We start from the raw sequence: 16,279 nt of genomic DNA on the forward strand, positions 1-16,279 counted from the left end.
CCAGACCCCTTTGCTGGATGGCTCCTTAGTATGGACGCTACCTCCCAGGAAGCCCAGGTGAAACGCAGCAGCCCATTTCCACTGTTAGTCATTTAACTTAAATGAAGATGACGTGCAACCACGAGTGGGAGAGTTGTGCAGATGGCGGCAACGTGGTTGCTAACGTGCTCCACTGCACCCCAGCGCTGGGACTTGAACTACAAGTAAGGGTCCTGCTATGATGAAGCGCGTCCTCCTGCATTTGGTCATCATGAGGGGTGGCTCCCACCTTGTTAGGTTTCCTCTCTCCATAGCCTTGCAACATCCCTTTACCGTTCATTTGTTCTGCATCCTTCCTCCTCTTCTGGGTTTTGCTTGGTTTTGCTTTTTAACAGCAGTGTTTTGAGCTACTCATATTTCACGTAATTCCCATAGCTGTGCCCATGGGATTGGATTCTACATGACAGACGCCGGGGTAAAGGGCAGGGGTGAGACCAGCACGTGTATTGCTCATGCTCAGTGGCCTCTCACAGGTAAGAATCAGCCACGAAGCCAACTCCTGCATTGCACCTCAGTCTCCCGCACGCCCCGTCACAGAAGGAAGGGGGCTGTAAGCAGCGTGTCTATCACGTGAGGCTTCAGTGGGGGCACACTGCAGTTCCAGAGTCCACATCATTCCATGCCACGTAACATTCTTTGCCAGGCCTGATTTCTCTTGGGTTCACTGTATTCGTTGTCAGTTTGACCACATGGGTAAGAATATCTAAAACGACGAAGCAGTTAATTCCTGAGTCCAGAGATCGGAAGGAGGGAGGTAGCTTATTCATAATGTTCATTCATCCCTCAGATAGCAATCACATGCCTTTTACATGTCAGCACTTGCTTCACAGCGTGTCGCTTATGTCTGTCCCACCTTCTCATTGAGGAAGGGCCTCATACCCACTAGTTCCCTGGATCCTCACAACAGCCTGGGAAGGTGGATGGCCACATCCCCGTCTTACCTTCACAGAGAGATGCATTGAGTTTGCCAAAGCTATACATTGGGGCTCCTGATCTCCAGCCATATCCTTCTCCCCTCTGTGTCCCCACTTTCCCTTGGGTGTTGATATCACTTGGTCTCGGAACTCGTCTGGGCTCACACGCCAACCGGTTGGCTCTGGCCACCCCCCATGCCCTCTTCCCCTTTATCTCTGTCCCACATCCATCGTGTGGTACGTCACATCCCAGGAGGCAGAAGCCTCAGTTGGCGAAAGGTCTGGGTGACCTTTGGAGGTGGAAACGGTGCATACCCAGCCCAGTTTTGCTCACAAGGTGTAAATGTTACTTTTAGCTGCCATGTCCTAGGGCTCTGAGGCCGTGGACACCTCCTCCGTGTTGTCACAGACTGCTTGGAGGCTGCCCTTCCAGTGGCCGTGGTGATTACCTGCCTGCCTCATCCCTGAGGAGTGTCGGGAGGCTGGCTGCAGTCACCTTTCACTCATTCACTTGGCGTTCATGCAGTCATGCTAGGTGCCCCCTCACCCTTTAGCCTCTCTGCCTCTTCTTGCCCCCTGCTCAGCTCCAAGATGGTGCCCGAGGCCATTGTCCATCAAGGTCATGGCGATGAGTAAGGTTAGATCATAGATAGTGGGAAGAATCGCGTCCACATTAGGAACGCAGCAGCCTCTCGAATCCACTGCTTGCCCTTTCTCCAAGGATCCAAAAATCTCTGGTTTTCATTATGTTTTTCAGTAGGTGGTGATGGCGGTGCTGGTGGTGATGAGGTCAGATGCGGTTTTCCACATCAACATCTTGGAAAACAAGTAGTTCAAGATCTTCTCCAATTTGACTTACAGTAGATTGTCCACTTCCAGGACTACTTCTGCTAAGGGCTGTGGAAGGTTGATTTATAATGCACTGGCAGACCTTCTGTGTTGGAAAAGGAAACGATATGTCTCACCACGCCAAATCTGGAGTAGAAACAGCTGTGCTGCCCCCTGCCTCTTGGTGGGGGAAGGAGACTTATTTCTGGTTTGAGCTCCCTGAGAATAAAAGTCCTTCTCAGTGTTGGGAGCAGATCTGACTCTCAGGTCAGCCTGCAGCCCTTCTGGGCTTTCTTCCCCGTTGCTTGCTGAGATACACCCATGGCTCATTTCTGCCCCGTGGTTGACGTGCCTGAACTTCAGCAGTTCAGTTTTTACTCTTTGCCCTCGGCCCGGGCCTGCCTCCTGTCTCTCCACCTAAGTGAAACCAATTTAAGAAAAGCTTCTATTTGTTAAAGTCTGATTTCTCCCTCTTTGAGTTCAGGGAAAATTCCAAAGAGATTTACAGTGAGAAAGGAGAGGAGGGTGTTTCCAGCAGTGAGCAGTTTTGAGACCAGAAGCCGCACAGCAGCACTCAGTGTGACTGCAGGGCAGCAGCTGGGTTGATCAGGCTCCGTAACTTCCCGCTTAGCTCTGCAGTCCTCAGCACAGGTGGAGCATGAGGCCTTAACCAGGAAGAGATTTTTGCCCCATGTTATCACAGTACTTAGCTTAACGAGCAGTGGGCGCCCTCAGGACTGACCTCTGGACACCAGCCTTGGAATTGGATGCCCTCAAGCCTGCCTCTCCAGGCTTCTCAGTGGGAAGGTTTCTGTTGTACCCATTTTAGAGCTTGGGAACTCTCCTTGTAGTTTGCTTGTTATTTTTCTTTGGCAGTAAAGCCATGGCTTTTGGAAATGCCCCATTGGACGATGATTCCTGAATGCCATAAAGATGGTACTCAAAGGAAAAGGTCAGACCTGTGCACTCTTTTCACAGAACACAGTGATACATTTAGAGCAGGACAGATAGATAGACACCCAGCCTAGACGTCTATCTGTGCAGCTCTAAATTCACCAATGTGTTCTGCGAAAAGGGGAGAGGACATTTTACCTTGGCTTGCTTTGCTCGTCCTTTTAGGGACTCACATCCCTTTATCATATTTTTTCCAAAAATTCCTTCTTGCTCATCTTTGCATGGTCACTGAGTATCAAGAGAAGCACAGATGATCTCTTATTAAGGGAGCACACATCCCAGCCTCTGGGAGCCCTGATTGTAGATTCACTTGAATTCTTCTCGGCAATGAGTATCGATTAATCAGGTTCCACAAAGATGTTCCCACAGCCAACTCCATGGAGCTGTCACTTGCTCCAGATGCTTTCGCCCTGGGACTTCTGACGCTTCTCCATTCTCCGCTCTTGCATGCGGCTGCTCCTGCCTGATTCCCTAGTCTGGCTTCACGTCTGCCCTCACACTGATCTTAGGACCTACTCAGCCTCACACGATAGTCTCGGTATACCCCAGAGTTTCTCAACATCAGGTACTGTTGACATTTCGAGCCAATCATTCTTTGGGGTGGGGCAGTGTCCTGGGCCTTGTAGGGTGTTCTGCGGCATCCCTGGCCTCTACCCCCTAGATGCTAGGCTTGCCCTGCCCAAGTCCTGACGACCAAAAATGGGTTCCCTGGGAACAGAATCATCGCTGGTTAGGAACCACTGCTATATCCAGAGGAGGGCTCTTTCTTTGGCTGTTGTCATCCCAGCAGCCTCTGAATGTGGTGTTCCAAGGAAAGTTGGTTTCTGTTTAACTGATGAATTAAGTACAGACTCCTGACTAATTCCTAGGAAGAAACTGTGTGCCGCTATTTATTTTTCAAAGAGCCTTTCTCAGTGTTTGCAAGTGGCCTGTTCACGCAGGGTGATATGAATTGCAGATTCTGCCTCTGCTGACCTTGGCTGTGAGGTGCTTTGTGCTTTTCCAAGGAAATCCACCATGGAAATGTGGGTCGTGAGAGTGGAAGCTTTGCTGCCCCACATGTGGGAGGCAGGTCCGATGTGACAGTAAGCCTTGTAGTCTATATGGCTCCACAGAGTAACTTGAAAACCCACAGACAACTCCCTGCCTCTCATCCCCTCTGCCCCACCACACGCGTCCCCCACATACTTACCATTCATTGCGATGTGAACTCTCCTTGGGTGAAGAGTAGATGGTTGCTTATTCAAATGGAAATAAGCCAGAAGGCCGGGCACGGTGACTCACGCCTGTAATCCCAGCACTTTGGGAGGCCAACGCCGGCAGATTGCTGGAGCCCAGCAGTTCGAGACCAGCCTGAGCAACATGGTGAAATCCTGTCAATACAAAAAATGCAAAAAATAGCCAGGTGTGGGGGTGTGCACCTGCAGTCCCAGCTACCCAGGAGACTCAGATGGGAAGAATGATTGAGCTCAGGTGATTGAGGCTGCAGTGAGCTGTGCTCACACCACTGCATACCACTCTGGGTGACAGAGTGAGACCCTGTCTCAAAAAAAAAATTAATTAATTAAAAAGCCCAGAAAAGAAAGCTGTTTGTTATAAACACCTTACTTTGAATTTATGACATGCTTTCCACCTCAACAGGTACTTAGGAGCAGGTTTTATTTGATGAAAAGTGAGTGGGAAAGGGGTAGTCAAAGTAGATTCTGGCGGGAGCAATGGCCTGTAATCGCAGCACTTTGGGAGGCCAAGGCAGGCGGATCACTACTAAGAATGCAAAAACTTAGCCAGGCGTGGCAGTGAGCGCCTGTAATCCCAGCTATTCTGAAGGCCGAGGCAGGAGAATCACTTGAACCCAGGAGGCAGAAGTTGCAGTGAGCTGAGATCACGCCATTGCACTCCAGTCTGCTTGGCAGAGTGAGACTCCATCTCAAAAAAACAACAACAACAACAAAAAAACAAAGTAGGTTCTCAAGCAGACCTCCTAGAAGACAAAGCGTGAAAAAGGAGCTGTGAAAGCACAGCCCGTGAGACTCAACTGCCTTATAAAAACACTAGCAGCATGTGCTGGCCTCTAGCCTCGGCTGGGTTCTGTGCAAAACCCCATACATTTCACCTTCACGACAGCCTTGGGCAGGAGGTGTGATTATTCTCCCGGAGTTACAGATGAGCAAATTGGGCGGACCCCCGCCTTCACAGTGAATCCAGAGCTATTCCGTTAAAGACCCAAGGATGCCTGGTTCATTTGAAATGTGTGCTAGCTCAGATTAATTCATGTTGGTCCTGTGGTGCTAGCAGCAGGTCCAAGGGAAATAATTTGCAACATCTTGAAAATCATTCTTAGGATCCTCAGTGAAACTCCCAGTTCTCCCTGTTTCAGAGTCACGCTGGGATACTGGGGACTTCAACACGTCACAACCCTTGTGGGTGGCTGACAAAGTGAAGAGAACACCCCTTCCCCGCTTTTGGGGTCAGGCTACCGAGCTGTGCTGCCTAAGCGGCTGTGTGTCTCAGAGACTCCAGTGCAGCTGTTCTGCCTGCAGCCTCGACATGCACGGAGCGCCCCAGTGGACCCTGGAGGAGAGGAATAGCCGAGACAGACAGCAGGCCTCTCCCTGCTTCCCCAGGGCGCCATGTAAACCTCCTCCTGCCTGGGACCACCCTGCAGATGAGCTCCAGTCGCCCACCTGCCCGCTGGCCAGCTCTGTCTAGCTGTGCTAAATTCTAGCTGGCCGGGTGCAAATCTCCCAGCCTTGCCGCCTTGCCTACCTCATATTGCTTGAAGCTTAATTTAGGGGCTGGAGTTTCTAGAGCAGCCCAGTTGGAAGGCAAGAATAACACAGTTTTTACTTAATTACGAATATTGCAGCAAAGAACCAGACGGGGCAGTAACTCACCCCCTCGCTTGGTCCAGGGGTAACTGCCTGCAGTCCCAGCTGACGCCCTGGCCTTTCAACACAGAACTGTGACTGACAGCCCCACTCGTGTGGCATCCGTGCTCTCAGCTCCGCTTGCTCGGTGAGGTGGTTGTGAAGGGACAGGGGCTGTCCCCTTGTTGCTCCCTCATTGCCAACCATGCGTTCCCACCCAGGGCTTCTGTTCGGGGTATTTAGAGACTTAGAGTTGGGTAACTCGTCGTAGTCTGCTCTGCCTGGCTTTTGAATCCAGTAGGCCTGCAAGTCCTCCAGGAATCCTCCTGCCTAACCAGCCCTGAGCTCCCCGGGGGCCGTGCTCCTCCCCAGAGAGCGCTCTCGGAAAGCCGCTCCTGCATTTTGTCCCGTTGACTGACCTTTCCTTCTTTTTGTATTTTCTCCGCAGTGCGGCAAAGGAGCAGAAAACTTTGACAAGTTCTTCACACGAGGACAGCCTGTCTTAACACCGCCCGATCAGCTGGTTATTGCTAACATAGACCAGTCTGATTTTGAAGGGTTCTCGTATGTCAACCCCCAGTTTGTACACCCCATCTTACAGAGCGCAGTATGAAACTCACCAGCGAGAACAAACGCCTCCCCAGCCCCCAGCCCTCCCAGCAGCGGGAAGTTATCTTTAACCCTAAAATTTTAAGGCTGTGGCCTTGTGTCTGATTCCATATAGAGGCCTGAAAATTATAGGGTTATTAGTCCAAATGTGATCAACTGTTCAGGGTCTCTCTCTTACAACCAAGAACACTATCTTAGTGGAAGATGGTACGTCATGCACAGTGTCCACTTTAATTCTGTAGAAGTTCCATCTGACTCTAGGTTAACCCTTCCTAGAAAGCAAATGGACTCTTGCCCCGTTTTGGGTACAATTTGATATATTTTCCATACCCTCCATCTGTGGATTTCTCACCATCGGAATCCCCCACCAGAGATGTTCAAGGGAACCTGCCCCAGCCCCGGGGCTGGAGACCTCTCCACCCAAGATGTCTTTGGAATCAAAGAACAGGAAGCCAAGAGGGTGAGAGCAAGGAGGGATTGGGGGTGGGGGAGGCTTCAAAATATCCGCTGCTTCCATTCTCTGCCTCCATGGAAACAGCCCCTAGAATCTGAAAGGCCGGGATGAACCTGATCACTGTTCCCAAACATTGACAATTCCTAACCCAAGCATAGTCTGGCAGTTACCAGTTTAAAAAAAACAGACACCTCAGATGAGAGTGTTGGGTGAATCTGTCATCTGGTGTCCTCCTTGGTTGATAACTGTCTTGATAACTTTCATTCTTTGTAAGAGGCCAAATCGTCTAAGGACTTTGCTGAAACAAGCATGTGAAATCATGTCAGATCAAGGATAAGCCAGTGTGTATGTACGTTCATTTTAATCTCTGGGAGATTATTCTTCAATCCAGGGTGCCATCAGTAATCATGCCACTACTCACGAGTGTTGTTCGCCAACACCCACCCCCAAACACACCAATATTTTGCTACCTACCTTGTTAACCTCAAGAAGCTGAAGCGTACGCCCTCTCCCCTTTGGTACTTATTTATTTAGCAGGCCGCAGTGTCGTTTATGAAGGTACGATGTACAGTAACTTAATCGAAGTGTGGACTCTAGCGTCAGCCCCTTCGGTTGGTTTTCCTCCCTTCTCCAGCCCTTGATGTCCACTTAGGGATAAAAATGATACGGTTTTGGTTCCCGTTTCCAGTTCATGTTGAATGACACGCCTGGAGCTGTGGAATCAGGAAACCTTGGATGCCTAACAGCTCAAAGATGTTTTATTGCTAGAAGGATTTTAATATGTTTTGCAAATGCATCATGCAATGAATTTTGCATGTTTATAATAAACCTTAATGACAAGTGAATCTATATTATTGATATAATCGTATCAAGTATAAAGAGAGTATTATAATAATTTTATAAGACACAACTGTGCTCTATTTGTGCAGGTTCTTGTTTCTAATCCTCTTTTCTAATTAAGTTTTAGCTGAATCCCTCGCTTCTGTGCTTTCCCTCCCTGCCCATTGGCACTGTATCAGATAGATTAACTTTTAAATGTAGCTCAAATTTCAACAATGAATGGCTACTTTACATGATAAATTAGTCTCTTACTACCTGTATGTGCGTGTGTGTATGTGTATATATATATGTATATATGTATGTATACATATATATATATATTTGATTCTACCTATAAACAAAAGTTGTATTGGTGGGGACTATTTTTGAGCTGACACTCTTAGTTTCTTAATGCCACCTGTCGTCCCGGTTCCTCCACCACTCTTCCTCTTGGGGACAGCAGGAAATGTCTGATTCCGGTCTACCTAGTATGTTGGGGCACATGTGGCATTGCTGCAGCACCTGAGCTGACCTTTGTGTGTTCGTGTGTGTGTGTGTGTGTGTGTGTGTGTGTTTCGTTCTTCCCTTCAGCCTGTGACTGTTGCTGACTCCAGGTAGTGGGGAGGGATGGGGAGACCCCCTCTTACTGTGTGTACTGGACATGTAGGAAGCATGCTGTCTGTCTTGTTGCCTCTGCAATGACCTGCCATTTGCCCCAGTATGCACAACCTTCATGAGACCAACACAGCCGTGCCCTGCAGGCACCAGCGCGTGCTCTTCAGAGGCTGTGGACTTTCTTCCAGCCATTGCTGGCATTGGCCTTTCCAGCCTTGGGAGGAGCATGCTGCTTTGGTGAGACACCCCCGCCCCCCCATGCAAGGTCCTCCGAGGAGCCAGGTTCTACCACAAACAGAAACAGAATGAAAGTAGCTGTTGGTCCTTGTAGAGAGCTGCTCCGTTTCCTCCCAGAAGCATCTCCCAGCTAAGCTCTGGCTGTTTGCCTGAAATTCACAGAACACACAACCATGAAACTGTCTTTGAGGTGAGACCTGGAAACCCCTGAGTAGGAGAGTCAGGGTAGGGAACGAGCCCGGCAGAAAAGAGCCATTGCTTCTGCCATCTTTTATGCTCCTTAGACATCAAGACTCCAGGGGGGCCTGGCTCCCCGTCCCTGCAGCCCTGCGGGTCAGTAAACAATCTGGGTTCGTGTCCTGATTAGCTGCGCCTCCTTCCATCCGAGGGGAAGAGACTGGTTTGTAAAAAGAGCCTAGGAGACAGAAGGGCTGGTCCCCCTGCCCCAGAATGGAGCAGCTGCAGGACGGACCCCCGCGAGGCCCCCAGAGAGGAGGAAGGTCCCACAGAGGAACACATGGGGTTAGGGACCTTTTGTTCAGCACTGCAAATGGCCTGCCTGGCTCTTTTTGTTGTTTTTTTGGGGGTGGGATTTTTTTTTTTGAGACGGAGTCTCAATTGTCACCAGGCTGGAGTGCAATGATGTGATCTCAGCTCACTGCAACCTCCACCTCCCGAATTCAAGCAATTCCCCTGCCTCAACCTCCCAAGTAGCTGGAACTACAGGCATGCACCACCATGCCGGCTAATTTTTTTTCTTTGTATTTTAGTAGAGACAGGGTTTCACCACGTTGGCCAGGATAGTCTCGATCTCCTGACCTTGTGATCCACCTGCCTCGGCTTCCCAAAGTGCTGAGATTACAGATGTGAGCCGCCATGCCTGGTCACAGCCTGCCTGTTTTAAGCAAGCAGCAGGCTTAGGCTTAGGCTTTCCCTGCAAAAGCCAACACCCACGAGTTTGTTTCTCTCGGAAACACGTCGACTGTCTCAGCTGGCTGATGATCTCTCAGACCATGTGGCAAAGTTTCCAAAGAAAATGCCCCGATGGGGGTGCCCAGCACACTGCCTGAGCGACAGAAGACCCCAGCACAAACGCCTCGGGGTGAAACAGTAAAAATCAGGGTCCAGTGCAGGGTTGCCCTGTGGAGCCCGTATGTCCATTGCTGAGTGTTGAATGTGGATAATGGTTAGAGCTCTACAGATCTCAGCAGCCGAAGACAGTTCCTGTGGGAAGACTGTCATGTAGATAACCAAGAGCAATGACTCGCCCCAGAATCAGTTTATGAAATTCTGTGGCACTGCCCGCTTCGTGGGCATCGTGTGAAGTGAGACAGCGGCAGGGGTGTGCTGTGGAGCTGACGCAGCCACGCGGGAGGGCCCTGGGGGACCTTTTGGGAAGTGCCTGCTCCTCAGCATTGCCTGATTGCCAGGGCCTGTGGAGGCCTAGGCAGCCCGGCAGAGTCGAGCACCATCCACATACCCGCAGGACCCATGGAGCTATGACCACACCAGGCCATTCACATGGCTCTGCGTTGTCTTCCCTTGGAAGGTGGCCACTCCTCGGTGGCGGAATTTCCCTCCGAGGCTGCAGGCCATGGGCTGGCAGCCCATCTCATGGTGTTTCGATGAAGGTCACCAGGTGTCGGGTTTGAAAGGAAGTCACACTGGAGTGTGCTGCCGGGGGCTGCCCTCTGGGTTAATGGGGGGCCCACATCCAGGCAAAAACGAATTCAAAAGGCAGATCAAAAACCACAGGAGCCAAAATGATTGCTTCAGCAGCACTCCTCCTCTTTCATCCCGAGGCCTGGTGGGTCCATGCAGAGCCCCCGTCTGCCCTTTCTGATGCCACGTATTAGGCCTTCTTATTCAGAATTGGATAGAAAACCATGGGCTCAAGAGCTCTGGAAGCCTGGCCGGAGGTGCTTGGTGGAAAGATTACGAAAGACCAAGATTAATACAACCCAGCAAATGATTGTCGAGCACCTCTCTGAGCCCAAGTCCTTAGGCGAGTGTGATGACTTCCTGGAAGGAGTGGGCAGACTTCCAGAGAGCCCCCACCATGGATGTGCTGAGAAGGGAGAGGGAGGCGGGGGCTGCAGTCAGGAAGGAGCCAGAGAAGAACAGCGTTTGGGTGCATCCAGAAATATGCCTTGCAGTGAGAGGGAGGGGAAGGGGTGCCATTGTCAGCAGCTTCCCATCGGAGGTTGCTAGTGCGGATGGAAGTTTCCATCTGCTGGCCCTCAAGAGAGTGTTTTGCCAGGGACACAGTCTGTTCCTCCTCAGAAAACACCCCCCAAATGCTAACAACATCCCCACCAGCTGCCAGAAGCCCTTTTCCCCTCCCCACCTTGAAGTAGCTCATGAGTTTCTGGGTAGAGCCAGACCATCCAGTGTGCCCCAGAGGCGGGTAGATTCCTGCCCGTTTCCTCTCTGGCTTCCTTACCAAGAATTATGGCAGCTGAGGATGAATGGAGAAGTCTTAAAATCACTGCCATATCCACCTGGTTCCAGTTAGCAGGAGACATTTCAGAGGGGATTTTTTTTTGCTGGGATGTGTTTTCTCAGTACTGAAAAGAGAAAAAGTGACAGTCTTGTGTTTTTAAAAGCCTCAGAAAGGTGATGCCATCTGACAGTCATTTTCTCACTTTGGTTTTATGAAGTCTATTTCTTGTGTGTACACATCACACCATTTGCTGTTTCTTTATAACACAACAAGGGTAGGAGCGCCTGTTCCCCCACTGGGCACACCAGACAATCATAATCACAAAACAGACGCTGAGCCAGGGACCCAAAGGATGTGATCGTGAGAGTTACCAGGACAGCAGTAGGCATGACAGTCACCAAGAAGGATAAGGGTGCTCTGTTTTTGCGGCCACACACCAATTTGACAAGGAGTGTGTCGCAAAAATTTTTTTAATTGTTTGGTTTTTTTTGAGACAGAGTTTCACTCTTGTCGCCTAGGCTGGAGTGCAGTGGTGCGATCTCGGGTCATTGCAATCTCTGCCTCCCAGGTTCAGGCGATTCTCCTGCCTCAACCTCCCAAGTAGCTGGGACTACAGGTGCCTGCCACCATGTCCAGCTAATTTTTGTATTTTTAGTAGAGATGGGGTTTCACCATGTTGGCGAGAATGGTCTCGATCTCCTGACCTCATGATCCACCCGCCTCAGCCTCCCAAAGTGCTGGGATTACAGGTGTAAACCAACACACCCAGCCCAGGTGACCCACAGCACCTGGTGGAAATATTTTTTAAAAGTCATTTTCCTTGAGCTGCTTGGGCTACAGGTTGTGAAAGACACTAGACAGTCAACATTCCTGTCTCCTCCCATTCAGGCTGATGCAGCAGATCTAGGGAATGCTGTCTGTTTCTGCTGTTAGAAGATCTAGAAAACTGGGAAGGTTACCTGAGGTACACATGGATGAAGGCTGTCCTCTAGAAATGGGGTCAACCACAATTGTGTTAATTCTGTAGTGTCAGGGATTCTTCGGAAAGGTCAACAGCATGAATGGTTCTGACCCCTGTGCCTCTCTTCTATGTGATCAGGTGACAGTTAATGACCATGGAGGTCACACTCAGTCATCCCACAGCCTTACAGGGACCCTACATGAAAGCCCACAGATTCCAAAGACTTTTTTTAACCTAAAGGAAGAAATTATTTGTTAATTCCAGTAGAGCAACTGAATATACTGGGCTATTTGTACTTTTTTATGGAGAACTTTAGTAACTCAATTCTTCTTTAAAATGAGTTTTTAGAATAAAGCCACTGATGATTTCCTAAGAGTCCAATCCCCTGGAGCTTGTAGGAAGACTCGGCCTGGGTCAGCTGGAGCATGCCCGACCTGCTCCCCCACTGCCAGATTCCCCCATGCTCCTAGGGTATGGAGTCCACGTGGGAATGATTACAAGTTCAGGGGGAACTTGTTGGCAGACTGATGCTCTGTGAGTTTTTAATAGACACTGGGGACAACTGCTTAAGGTCTAGAAACTTCCAAACCACAGGAAAGACAGCTTTAGTGTCCCCCATCCAGAGGCAGCCCTGGAATAGGATTTCCAGGGGTGTCTGGGACCCCTTTCCTTGTTCCGAGAGGCTCTGTGACCACCTTTTGGCAGGAGGAGGACGCTTCCTCAGCTCTGTCCCCAGACCCCCCAGGTCCCCAGGTCTTTCACATTGGGTGAAGATTCAGAGATGCTCTATAAGGATTTTGCCCACTGGGCAACTCGGAAATCCTTCAGTCTCCCAAGATAGAAGAGGCAGCAGCACACGTGCCTACTGATGTCTGTTTCATAGTTACCGCTTATGTGAGTAGACCGAACTCCACTGTTCAGAAAGTAGCTATGAAGTCCACTTTGTAAGGCCCTTTATTTCTAAAATAAGGTAAAAGGCGGCTGTGCATTTTCCAGTTAAACAACTGTGTCTTCGTCACCTCCGCTTATCTTTAGGGGTATCCGTTCCTGTGGCTGCAGACTTCTGTTGATACGCTTCCTGGAAGAATGGAATTCTTTTCTTGGAGCGTTGGTTGATTTACTAGAATATTCAAAATCATTCATGAAGGCAGTTACTATTTTGAGTCTAAAGGTTTTCTCAAAATTAACCTCACACCCCTTCTGTTAGGGTCTTTGAGGTTATCTTTTATAAACAGAAGCATTTGAGGTCATTGCTTTTGCTACATGATTTTTGTGTGTGAAGGACATACCATGTTTAAATCATTAATTGAAAAACAACACATAAGACCCCAACTTTGTCTGGAGGAAGAGGCGGAGGTTGAGGTTTTTCCTTCTGTGTAAGCACCTACTGACAAAACGTAGAGGCCATTCAGCTGTCAAACACCATTTGGTTATATAGCGGAGGAGACGGATGTATAAATTACTGCATTGCTTTTCTCAGTTTGTATAACCTCTAATCTCCGTTTGCATGATACGCTTTGTTAGATACATTAATTGTAGTTTGGAAGCAAGTGTGTATGAATAAAGATAATGATCATTCCTCTGTGTACTTGGCCTTATTTACATCCCTTTGCAATTATTTTTCCTCCAGTGTTCAACAGATAGCATTTGGCTTCAGACACACTCCGCAGAACACTTTCATCTCATCACCTGTTTTTCAGGCACGACCCTCCATTTTAAGGTCGCATTTTTTTTCTTTAAATATGTCTTGCTTTGCATCAAAGCCCAGATAGTGACTGGGATGGAGTCCTGGCAGGTCACGCGTTCATTCATTCTTGCACTGTTCACAGAGCACCTGCTTAGGGCCAGGAGTTGTGTCAGGCCCTGGGGAATAAGAGGCTGGCATGGCCCCTGCCTGCATGGAGCTTACAGTCTTGTGCCTCAAACTGCAGGGGATGCCCGGAGTTTACAGTCTTTTGCCTCAAACTGCAGCTGATGACATCGTCCAAGGATGGATGGTCCCCTTCCACTGGAAGGAACAATTCCAGAATGAATTCTGCTCAAATCTTGAGACTTTTTCTCCAGAAATAGGTATTTTTCACACATCCTGTTGGCTGCACTGTGGATGCAGCTTCAGGACTGTCCCCACTTTTAGTGTCAGCCGCCTCGTTCTGCATTTATTCATGGGTGAAAAATTGGGGAAAATGTTCAAATGTGGAACATTCAAAAATACCCAGCACTTGACAACGCAATGGAGGGAATTGGCCTCAAAAAAAGTTAAAACAGGCTGGGCACAGTGGCTGACACCTATAATCCCAGCACTTTGGGAGGCCAAGTCGGGGAGGATCACTTGAGGCTAGGAGATCGAGGCTGCAGTGAGCTACAATTGCACCAGTACTCTCTAGCCTGGGTGATAGAAGAAGACCTTGTCTCTTAAAAAAAAAAAATCAGGCCAGGCGCGGTGGCTCACGCCTATAATCCCAGCACTTTGGGAGGCTGAGGTGGGTGGATCACGAGGTCAAGAGATCGAGGCCATCCTGGTCAACATGGTGAAACCTCTTCTCTACTAAAAATACAAAAGTTAGCTGGGCATGGTGGCATGCGCCTGTAGTCCCAGCTACTTGGGAGGCTGAGGCAGGAGAATTGCTTGAAGCCAGGAGGCAGAGGTTGCGGTGAGCCGAGATCATGCCATTGCACTCTAGCCTGGGTAACGAGCGAAACTCTGTCTCAAAAAAAAAAAAAAATCTACACCAAAACCAAGATCCAACCTTGGCAAAGTCTATCTTTGCTGATTTTCTCACCTCCTTTTGGGGGATGCTCTCCCCTCATGCTTATGGCTTCAACCCACTGCTGCCACCCTCCCTCCCAAAGTCCCCTAATCCTGCAGCCGCCCAGCCCGGCCTGCCCCTCCCAGCACACTCTGCATCCACACATGCCTCCCTGCGTTCTCTTCCCTGTAGGCCTTGCTCCCAGCCACAGGAGCGCCAGTGTCCTCTCGGTGAATGTTCCCTCCCTAAGATGCTGCGGTCACGCTCAACCTCCTGGAAGTGAAGGGTCTTTCAGCTGCCCGTGCAACGGCTGGCAGGGAGAGCTATGTTGAGGAAAAGCGAAGGGCAATTTTCAGGTCTTCAGAGCAGTGTGGTCTCTGTACCCCTGGGCTGGCCCTGACCTCCACTCCGGGCTGGTTGACCTCACGTGTGTGTGTAGCTATGGCTGTTCCTCACGTTGCCCAGCAGAGTAGCTTACCATGGCCGTTGAGCATGCCCTCCGCTTCCACCAGTGTGCTGTTTTATTTTATTTTATTTCATTTTTGATACAATGCAGAATGAAGCAGAGTTGGCCACCAAGCGGTATCCTCACAGGCAGCCGGTGACACAAGGGACTGAGTCGCTCCACCCAAGTTTACCGCCGTAGGGAGGTCTCAAAGGCACAGCCAGGATCCAATATGGCTGGTCCTCCTGGCCCCACAGAGGCAGCAGGGACAACCTGGGCACCAGGCAGTGGACAATTGTCCTTCCAGGGGCGTTGTGTGTCTCCCAAAGTGGATGCTAAAAAACGAGTCTTTCTGACTGGGCGTAGTGGCTCCCGCCTGTAATCCCAGCGCTTTGCGGGGCCGAGGTGGGTGGATTGCCTGAGCTCAGGAGTTCGCAACCAGCCTGGTTGCCTGAAACCCCATCTCTACTAAAATACAAAAAAATTAGCTGGGCATAGTGGCATGTGCTTGTAGTCCCAGCTACTCAGGAGGCTGAGGCAGGAGAATTGCTTGAACCCAGGAGGTGGAGGTTTCCGTGAGCCGAGATCGCGCCACTGCACTCCAGCCTGGGTGACAGAGCAAGACTCCGTCTCAAAAGGAAAAACAAAAACGAGTCCTCTGTCCAGTACTAGCCTCCCCATCCCAGGCCCACCCTGCCCATCAAGTTCATGAGCAGGTACTGCTGGGTCTACTCTAAATCAGGGTTCTTGATCAGGGGCCATGCAGGCCCCCACGGGGCACATGGCAGTGTCTGGAGAGCATTTGGGTTATCATAACTAGAAGGAAGTTTTATTGGCATCGAGTGGGTAGAGGCCGGGGTGCTGCTAAACAATCTGCAATGCACAGGACACCCCCAGCCCCCAGCAAGGCGCCATCCCACCCAAGCGTCGGTGCTGCTGCTGTTAAAAACCCGATTCTAACACAGACTCTGAGTTCCCCTTCTTTCCCTCTCCCCTGTTCTTCCTCTCTGGCCTCCTGGATCCCTCATGGGCCTCTCTGCTAAGCAGTCAGCGGAACCTTGCCTGAGCAGGCCCCTTCCCTGTTGAAAGCCATCTGTGGCTCCCAGCACCCAGCCTTCCCCGTGGCCTTTTAGCCTCACATGCCCATTTCTGAGCCCAAGGATTCAATGGTTGGGAGAGTGAGCTTGGAGAGGCACTAACTGTTCCTCTCTCTCTCTCTCTGTGTGTGTGTGTGTGTGTGTGTGTGTGCACGCACATGCCCTTTCCCATGAGAATAGAAGCTGTAAGGGGAGCCGGCTTGCCCATCCTGTTTGCTGCTACATCCCAGCAACTAGAGCAGAGCCTGGC

General features: G+C 50.1%; 1 protein-coding gene across 4 annotated transcripts in view; it reads left to right on the forward strand.

Moving 5' to 3' along the window:
- Window positions 1-13,318, forward strand: part of PRKCA (protein kinase C alpha) — a 495,684-nt gene extending 482,366 nt beyond the window's left edge. For 3 of the 4 annotated variants that reach the window (XM_012453857.3, XM_012453858.2, XM_012453860.3), the window contains one exon: window positions 6,051-13,318. In XM_012453857.3, the coding sequence (XP_012309280.1) occupies window positions 6,051-6,215 (165 nt within the window). In that variant the 3' untranslated portion in view covers window positions 6,216-13,318. Of the gene's footprint in view, window positions 1-414; window positions 1,166-6,050 lie in introns of those variants that run through there. The other variant, XM_012453859.3, reaches the window with a different exon arrangement.
- The last annotated feature ends 2,961 nt before the right edge of the window (window positions 13,319-16,279 follow it).

Source organism: Aotus nancymaae, unplaced genomic scaffold (genome assembly GCF_030222135.1).
Source record: "Aotus nancymaae isolate 86718 unplaced genomic scaffold, 86718_ANA_hifiasm-v0.15.2.pri h1tg000089l, whole genome shotgun sequence".
NCBI classification, from domain to species: Eukaryota; Metazoa; Chordata; class Mammalia; order Primates; family Aotidae; genus Aotus; species Aotus nancymaae.